Here is a 9853-nt window from a genome sequence, read left to right as displayed (position 1 = left end):
GGGGAAGAGAAAGGTGGAGGAAGATGGAAGCTTCCCAGGACCCCCAGCTAAGGTGGATCCCACCCCCCTGGCCACAGGAGGGAACCTAACCCTGGGGCAGGTAGGGACAGGGCTACTCACCATCTGATGTCTTCGGGCGCCGCAGGGTCACCCCTTCGGCAGACTCAACACGGGAACCGTGGGAATGCCGGCAAGCCACTGCAGATGCAGTCTGTGGGGACTGGGTGACCGGCGATGGTACAGAAGTACGCGCCCGCAGGGGGGGCAACTAAAGTGGAACACGATGGAGCCCCAGCCTGCAGCAGGTATAACGGTGGAGATCACCTAGACCTGCAGAAGAGAGAAAAAATAAAATAAAATAAAAAAACAGCAGGACCTGCAAAAAAAGCAGGACAGGTCTGCCTCCTACGGACACTAGACAAAAACTGAATAGCCTTGTGCCTGTGGAGAGGGTATAGCCCAACGGGGAGGAGCCAACACTTTTTGTGTCTAGTGCCTCCTAGTGGTAGTTGGACATATACCCATGGTGCTGTGTCCCCCAATGCCATGCACGAGAAATACTGATTTCTGGACTCCACCTAAGTAGAAATATTAGTACTGTGTTGTTTAAAAATGACTGTTATAGGTTGTTTTCTAAGCATTATTTGAGGTCCAATATTACTGTAGCGGTTTTGTTATTTTAACATCAATTTCTATAAAAAAAATAAAATAAAAAAATACAATATATTTATCCGGAATTTGGAAGAAATGATGTTAGTAAGTTTATAGAAATGGGGGGCGGAGACTAGCGGCGCATGGAGTAAGGCGCACATCGCATCAGCTCCGGCAAGCATCCTGTATTTTTCACCTTCAGCGGTGGCGATTCGTGCTGTAACTACAAGCGATCCAGCTCAGTGCTCAGAGAACATGCCGGCGAAAAAAGGCAAAACACAGAGCCGACAGGAGAAGGAGAACCGCTTCCAAGATAGCGCCGATGAAGAGGACTGGCCTGACTTGCGGTCGGCGGTGAGTCAGGGAGCTGCAGCGCGGCTGGAGCGCTATGCTCATAAACAACAACAGTCCCCTAGGCATGACTGGGGTGCAAGAGATGGCCCCTGACTCCATCAGATGAGGGTATAGGGGAGCAGGAAGGCTCCTGTGCTGATGAACAGCAGCCCCTCGGCCAGAAAGAGGGGGAGGCGGGCAATAGCCTATACAGCACTGAAGAAGGCCTGCCAGAGATCACTACTCCTGAGACCACCTTAAAGGATGTGATGGCAGCTATTGCTATAGGGTTTATTGAAGGTTATTACTGCCAAATGTGCTAATGATAGTAATTATAAGATGTTGAGACGTACAGTCCTTGTTCACCTAGAAGGGGGAAATGAGGAAGAGATGGGAGACTATACTATGTTGATTAACATTACTTTTTCTTGCAGCTTGTGGGATTTGGAGATGTATGTGACCCTAACCTACTTTTATTTTTGTACACGCTCTTATGGGATCTGTTACAAGAATACTTAGCTGGAATGTGAGGGGAATGGCGGATGCTACGAAGAGTAGTTTATAGAAATAAAATGAAAACTGATATTATAGTCAAACACATGCCCATAAATTGTAAAACTAAAGAAACTATTTTGCAGTGGTCTTTTAATTTTTTGGACAGCTGCATATACACATACACTCTGCTCAAATCCACAAATTGGATTCCAAAGAGCGAAAGATACAAGGTTGTGGATGGTGTCCTGTGGGCATTCCTCCTAGACATGGATAAAGGCATCAGTGAGCTCCAGTAGTGTTGGGTGCATGTTAGAGAATATCCCACAGGTTCTCAATTGAATTTAGGTCTGGGGAACATGAAGTTAATGCATAAATTCCTTCATCATGGAGGAACTGCCTACACACTTGCCATATGAAACCAAGCATTGTCCTGCACCAGGAGCAACTCAGAGCCCATTGTACTAGAGTAAGGTCTGACAGGATGACATACATAACAGCTGTCAGGGTACCGTTGACTATCACATGGAGGTTTGTGCGACCCTCCATGCATATGCCTCCTCAGACCAGATCGCTGACCCACCATCAAATTGGTTAAGCTTGATGAGGATTCAGGCAGCATATTGTACCCCATAGCACCTAGAGAATCTTTCAAATGTGTTGTGTGAACCTGTTCTTAGCTGTAAAGAGAAGGCGCCACAAAACAAAAAACAAAAAAAACACGGGTCCCAAGGATATGCTACCAAGCGATATGCCACCAATGTCTAATATGACATCACCCCCTTTAATTTCTTTGAACATATAAATATAGTCCACAACACTGAAATTTCAACACAATAAATAGCCAAGCTGTACATTTATACAAATTGAGTGACAGATGTCGTTAAGATCTAAGGGTAATCAAATTTTCAAGCACCTAGCTCCAATCTGTTGCATGTGGGAGGGCCATAAAAGCATGGAAAGCAAATATTTTTAGCTATATGAAACCTCAAAAATTGGATCAAGTCATGTAGGATGCTTGTGTGATGCCATCAACATGCCAGTTATCACCAGTTGACACAAACTGAGAGGGACAGAATCTTGAACCTTGTTTTATCACTCCAGCAGATCGCCATGTGTCTAGGCCAAGATCTCAGCACTGTTCAACGTTGGTGGTTGGGAGAGAACACACACTTATACAAATACTCTGCTGTGCCGCATTTGCCGACCCTTTCTGAGGAAGGCTTAGGGGATGTTAGAAACACACTATAACTTATGACTGTTGACACTAAAGACCTTCTGATTCAACATTAGTAGAGATTTAATAAACTTTGGCCACCTTGGATTTTAAATTCCTTTGCATGCTCCAAAAATGCGATGCCATTGTTGACCTTAAAGAGGACCTTTCATGAAATTTTATTTAGGGAGATATACACCTGTACTTGCGGGGTACACCCTGGTTGATTTTTTTAAAATATGCCTCCTATGCCCCGCCACATTTCTCCTGCTCAGTATGCTAATACTGAGCATCAGAACAGGGAGGAGACGACGCCAGGGTTTCTCAATAGGCTTCTCCTTCTCCCTAAGAAAAAAAACCTCCTGTGACGCTCTGCGCTGCGATTGGACAGCGCTACAGCCAGGGAGAAGGAGAAGCCTATTGAGAAACCCTGGTGTCGTCTCCTCCCTGTTCCGATGCTCAGTATTGGCATACTGAGTGGGAGAAATCCGGCGGGGCATAGGAGGCATATTTTTAAAATATTAAGCAGGGTGGCAGCATCAGCAGGGGGTACCCCACAAGTACAGAAATATATATCCCTTAATAAAATCGCATGAAAGGTCCCCTTTAATGTCTGTCTCTGCATTATCTTCTGCCCACCATTTTTTTGTGCATGTAAATCCATATAATTGTATTGGTTGTAATTGTGATTTCTTTTATTGCACAGAAAAGAGAAAAAATTGTTTAAAGGGGTTGTCTCACTTCAGCAAATGGCATTTATCATGTAGACAAAGCTAATACAAGGCACTTACTAATTTTTCCACTGCATTTTATCCTTTTTTCCATGGTTATGACGTCCCTACAATCCAGCAGTGGTGGCCGTGCTCTCACACTATAGGAAAAAGCTTCAGCCTATGCGCACTGCCACAGTCCCGGGCACCAGAGAGGCTGGCGCTTTTTCCTATAGTGTGCAAGCACAACCACCACTGCTGGATTGTAGGGTGGTCGTAACTATGAAAATGAGCAGCGTATAATGTCATAGAAAAACGAATTAAGCCAGCAAAGGAAGCAACATGGACAATGTAAGTGCCTTGTATTAACTTTCTCTACATGATAAGTGTCATTTGCTGAAGTGAGACAACCCCTTTAGATCTAAAAGGGAAATAAAACAAATGCCACCTCCTTACAGATTTGGTAATCTACTGCCACTGCCTGCAGCAAACATCTGAGCACAGTATAGCATTTGTGCACTCCGTGTATAAGATAGATTTATGAACCTTTTCCTGCATCAGACTTACTAATAATTTCTTACCCGACTCTTCAATGAAGTCCACACATTTCTTCACAAACACGGGGATGGGTTTCTCTGGGCTCACAAGTTCATGCAGGGGTTTGCCAAAGTAGTTGCTCTCCCAGTTCCGACGTGTTGGTGGGTTAAACGGCTTGTTTTTCTTCTTCTACAAGAGTAATTTCAGAACATTTATAGTTTTACAGCAGGAGAAAAGTAACCATAAAATTGAAAAATTACTTTATCATGGCCTGTGGTCAGAATGATGGTAACTGGACTGCTGGAAAATTAAGGTTTTGTAGCAGGACAACGGATCGGAGCATATGGAATATAATCAATGTGTTTCTGTTCTAATAACATTATAATTAGAAAAGAAAATGAATAAGCCGTTTACCAAAAGGTCTATGGGTTGGGGTTTGCAGACTGTTATATAATGTTTTGACCAAGGAAAAGGATGAACAGAAAGAAATTATGAATTACAAGAGGTTTGGACACAGGCAGAACTTCATAAAAACTTAAAAGAAATAGACTACATACTGCAAAATATATATTAAGGCATTAAAAAAAAAAATCTTCATACAAAGCAATAAAAGCATCTTGAAGATGCTCTTGGTGCTTTAAGAATGCAATAGTTGACTTGCAACAAAATGTTCTTCATCCCTTGAAGTTTCTTTCTCCCCAAAAAAGCTGAATAGAAATTTTAGGTCAAAACAAAAAGGAGGAAAATACAGCATTGATGTCAGGAACAATTTCAATCAGAAGCCCATTGTTTTAAGCAGAACCACTGACTGAAAAGCTGTCATCACTGATGCAAGTGAGGACTATGCTTCTTCAAATGAACACCAGGGTGTAAATACCATGAAGCTCTCCATTAAAATGTTCAATGTTTTTATAGAATGACATTTGTGGTGAGAATATTCTCGGGCGAAGCGCCAACTCATAACTTTAGCAAATTTACAATCCGTAAATATTAACCTGTTCACAATATGAAGCCATCGTTTTTTATCAACCAACTTAAACAGGCCACCAAGAAAAAAAAAAAAAAGAGGAAGACTCGAGCATAATGTTGCCACTGTTGTAGTCACATTTTGAATACGGGGATACAGTTTTAGCCGGCACATTGTGGAATGGATACAGGAAAGATGGAGAGGTTTCAAAGGTGCGAAGCAAGAGTAATAAAAGGAAACCGAGATCTCTTACAACAAAGGATGGGATGATTTGGGATTATGCAGAATGGAAAGAGATGCTTAAAGGGAACCTGTCATCAACTTTATGCTGCCTGTACTAATGGCAGAATAAAGCAGAGACAGGTGAGTAGATTTCAGCGATCTGTCATTTTAAAGTAAGTGGTTGCCGAGAACTGAATCATTGCAGACTGGGCCTGGAAAAAAGAGTCCCGGCCACCTGAGAAGAGTCCTGGTTATTCATGGATTCCTGCTCTCCTGCTGATGACTGACCGGCTTCTACCTAGTTTTCTCCCTTTCTCTCTAGAAGAGAACTGCCAATCATCAGCAGATGGGGGAGAGCAGGAGATTATGGATAACCAGGACTCTTCTCAGGTAGATTTGACTCTTCAAGGTCTGGGTTGCAATGATTAGGATTCTGGTTCTCGGCAACCACTGTCATGAGTGACACACCGCTGACATCAGCATTTCTGTCACTATTTTATGCTGCCCTCAGTGATTTAGCAGAAAGTTGATGACAGGTTCCCTTTAAAGGGGTTGTGCAAGAATGGCCACTTCTGTAAAGAGAAGTACATTTGCATGCTTTCTGCTCCTTCTCCTCCAGACCTTCCCTTGTTGAAGACACCGGGTGGAGACCAGCTCTCCTTATGTCATGACAAACTGTCACAGGACACTGCGATTGGCTGCAGGCATCAAACTAAATCTTTTCAGAGAGGGAGCCCAGCGGAGCATCGATAAGTAGGCTTTCCTTTACAGGTTACAACAAGTGCACAATCCCCTTTAAGGCTAGGTTCATATGTGAATGATTAGCTGCAGATCTGCTACTGCTGACTTTCATGGATCATATCTGCAGCATTGCAGGGTACCAGTAATATTAATGGAATTGCAGCAATTCTCATTCACATGTGGGAGAAAAGAAAAACAGGAGAAGCTCTAGGCAAAAGTGTTAGGTTTAAGGATAAGACAAATTTATCAAACATGCGACATTTGATAAATGTGGCATAAAGTACTCCAACACAGACTCAAGCAAACCGGACTTCAGATCCTTCACCCGCCCCCCTGAAGTGCCTATATACTGCAGCCCTAGAGCAGGCATCAGATTACCGTGCTGCGGAAGCCGCCGTGCTCCAGTGAGCGTTGTGGCCTTTCTTTGTATCACAACTCTGTCCCATTCACTTCATCAGGGCTGAGCCTAGGTCACGTGACTGATTAATGTGACGTCACATGGCCTAGGAAGAGGCCTATGCACTCACGGAGCGGCCTCTTCATACAGCAGCTTGGCGGGGGTCCCAGGAGTCAAGCCCCCACCAAACAGATATTGATGACCTATCATGGCATCAATGTGCAAATCCTGAAAAATCCCTCTAATTATTTTGCATATTCGAAGCCAAATGAATGGTACTTCCCAAAAGCTACAAAAAGAGATAAATGACCAAATATCAGAGGACTATCAGGACTGGAAACTTAACAGGTAGCCAATGTGCCTGAACATTTGGGGGCACATTTTAGAGGCCGGTCTTAATAAAGGCCCATGGCGGTGTATCCGGCTTTTCATAACTTGAGCGCATTCAGAGCTAGTTCTAAATGTAAGGCAGCTTCCTAGGTGTCTTACATTTGGACCGTTTTCTACGCCTAAAACAGTCGTAGGAAATCCTGAATGAGACGGGACTGCCGGCTCGTCCCCTTCCCCACCCACAATTTTAGATCTGGCGTAAGCAAAAAAAAGTTGCAGACAGTGCCTGAAATACGCTCAATTTAGGCGTACTTCAGATTACTTAATGACCCCCTTGGTGCCTACCTTTGATGTATAAGGAAGCTTTTATTACTAACTACCAAATCTTACCTTGGCTGAGGGGTTGGTGTCACTAGTAGGGTTATGTGTCATCAGAAAATTACCTGCTGTTTAAATCACTTTATGTTTACCATTTTTAAATAATTTTTTATGTTATTTTTCATTTTCTATGTCACTTTTTAGATTTAAACAAAAAATCCTGCAGTTTTCGCACTGGCCTCTATGTCTAATAATTGGCTCCACTTCTTGGTTTCTACAGATCACTTTACTGCAGTTAACTCATTGTAATCCTGCCTGCAAGGATATCACCTCTGTGTATAGACAAGACAGGATCCTCCATTCACAATAGGTGATTGTCAGAATTAAAAAAATCTACAATCAGAAAATAAAAAAAACAGATTAGGAAAAAAAGTTTACGTGCTACTATCTAGTTTTAACTGGGAGATAAAATTTTAGTGACACTGCACTGTGTGACATTCAGCCAAGAATAAGGCTGTGTTTCTATTGCAATAGCTTAACCTCTCCCTAAAGACGTACCAACATGTTGGGCAAGCAGATCTCAGCAGGGATACAAGCATGGGAACTGACCACAAGTGCAGTAACTGTCAATAACTGACAGATCTTTCTACTAATCACTAAAACCAATGGCTCCCAAGTAACTCATGTATATGAAGTAAATGTAGAACCCATACAGTGAAGTTAATACATTTACTGCCATTGCAGGTCGCCAGTCGGTGCTCAGTGTATAGCAATGTCCGCCTAACTAGCTGAGTCCATGCTCCGTTACTCTCTGCATAGAGATCCTCTGTCCAGCAGCCACCTGAACTAGCTGTCTGCCCTGAAAGAAGTAGAGTCTCTGTGGTAGCACAGTATTATAGCTGCAAAGACGGTTTCTTCTCAGCTTTTTAGTTTGGTAAAGCTCTGCATTCTGTGGATATGAACCCAGTATATGCTCAATTGTCTGACTACATTATATTTTCAATGGTTTCCAATGGAGTGCACACTCAAGGTGTCTTCGTACCAAGGATCCCATGTTGACTATTTGAAAAGGAAGTAAGAATGTACTACATGATCAGCTACCAGAGGGAAAAGGAGTCAGTCTCTGCTGAGGCCATCTTGAGTTCCTCTAGAGCGCTATACAAGGACTTAGTAACATAACATAACATAACATACAAATCAGCAGCAACACCAAGAGGGACACAGGTAAGCAAAAAAAAATTAAATAAAAATAAAAGGTCAAGACAAACTTTACCCCTAGGTGAGTTTAGTTTCCAAATTGCTGCCACTTTTGGGGGGGGGTTATACTGTAGTGGTACCTGGGCTCTTCAAATGTGACATGGCACCTGAGAACCATTCCAGCAAAATCTGCCCTCCAAAAGCCATATGGCACTCCTTCCTTTTTGAGTCCTGCCCTGTGCCCATATTCAAGAGAAAATAGGTAATCTTTTTCTCCTGTTACTCACTGTGAAAATTAAAAATTCTGGGGCTAAAGCAACATTTTATTAGAAAATATAATATTTTCATTTTCACAGCCAAGTGCTTCTAAATTCTATGAAACAAATGTGTGGGTCAAAGCACTTACTACACCCATCGATAAATTGAGCAGTGCAGTTTCTAAAATGGGGTCATATCTTGGGGGTTTCTACCGTAGGAGAACCTCAGGGTCTTTTCAAATGAGGCATGGTACCCAAAAACAATTTCAGCAAAATCTGCCCTCCAAAATCCATATGGTACCCCTTTCCCTTCTGAGCCCTGCTATGTGGCCAAATAGTTAGTCTACAGCCACATATGTTTCTGTAAACTGCAGAATCATGGTAATAAATATTTTGGTTTGTTTTGCTGTTAACCCTTGCTGTGCATAGAAAAACTGATTTAAATTTGAAACTGCCAAAAAAAGTGAAAATTTTTAAATTGCACTTTCAGTTTGCTATAATTACTGTGGAACACCTAAATGGTTAAAGGGAATCTGCCAGTTGTATGCTGCTTGGTTCTAACAGCTCCAGAACATGTCAATGAGTTTCAATATTCAAAGGCTCTCCCCGCCCAACCGCCTCTGACAGGTATTTTTTTTTCCATACGAATCGGCAGCAGGAGGGCGGGGAAAGCCGTGAGCTCAAGAATATGGAGACCCCTTCGGCATGTGCTCCAGCTGTTGGTCAAACAAAAAAGTGACCCAGCATATTGCTAAGGAGACTTGTCACTGGTTTGTGTTGCCCTTATTTAGGACACCTTAAAACTGGTTACAGATTCCCTTTAAGAAATCTTCTACAATCAGTTTTTAATAATTTTAAGGGTGTATTTTCTAAAATATATATGTAAACCCCTCAAACTCACTTCAGAACTGAACTTGTACTAAAAAGCATTGTCCGGTTTCCTATATTCATGACCTATCCTCAGGATAGGTCATCAATATCAGATGGGCAGGGGTCCGACTACTGGCACCCCCACCGATCAGCCGATGAGAATGCAGTGCTCCTGTGGAGTTCTCTTCACCGATTACCTGCTCATCGGCATCGCAGCTCCGTCAACCCATTCACTTGAATGCTACAGAGCGATTGTGAATCAAGTAAATAGGACGGAGGAGCTGTAATTACACCTGCTCGACGCTGCAATGTCGACAGCATGCAGGTAAGAGAAAGCAGCGCTCGTAGGAACCCTGGTTCGCTGACCAGCGGGAAGCCGGGAGTCAGCCACAAGCCGATCTTATATTGATCACCTAACCTGAGGATGGATCAATATAGGAAACTGGACAACCCCTTTTGGAAATTTTCTTGAAGATGTGAAAAATTACTTCTAAATCTTTAAGCCTTCTAACATTCTAAAAAAATGAAAAGACATTTACAAATTGATGCTAACAGAAAGACAAATGATGAATGTTAATTATTTTATGAGGTATCGGTCTTAAAGGAGGAAAAATT

General features: G+C 42.6%; 1 protein-coding gene across 1 annotated transcript in view; it reads right to left on the bottom strand.

Annotated features, from left to right (window-relative positions):
* The window catches only part of ARHGAP5 (Rho GTPase activating protein 5), a 127704-nt gene that overhangs the window by 45896 nt on the left and 71955 nt on the right, over positions 1–9853 (bottom strand). The window contains exon 3 of the mRNA XM_040412796.1: positions 3984–4128. Coding sequence (XP_040268730.1) covers positions 3984–4128 — 145 coding nt within the window. The remainder of the gene's footprint in view (positions 1–3983; positions 4129–9853) is intronic.

Source organism: Bufo bufo, chromosome 11 (assembly GCF_905171765.1).
Source record: "Bufo bufo chromosome 11, aBufBuf1.1, whole genome shotgun sequence".
NCBI classification, from domain to species: Eukaryota; Metazoa; Chordata; class Amphibia; order Anura; family Bufonidae; genus Bufo; species Bufo bufo.
Note: the sequence above shows the minus strand (reverse complement) of the source record. Positions and strands in the feature narration are given on the sequence as shown.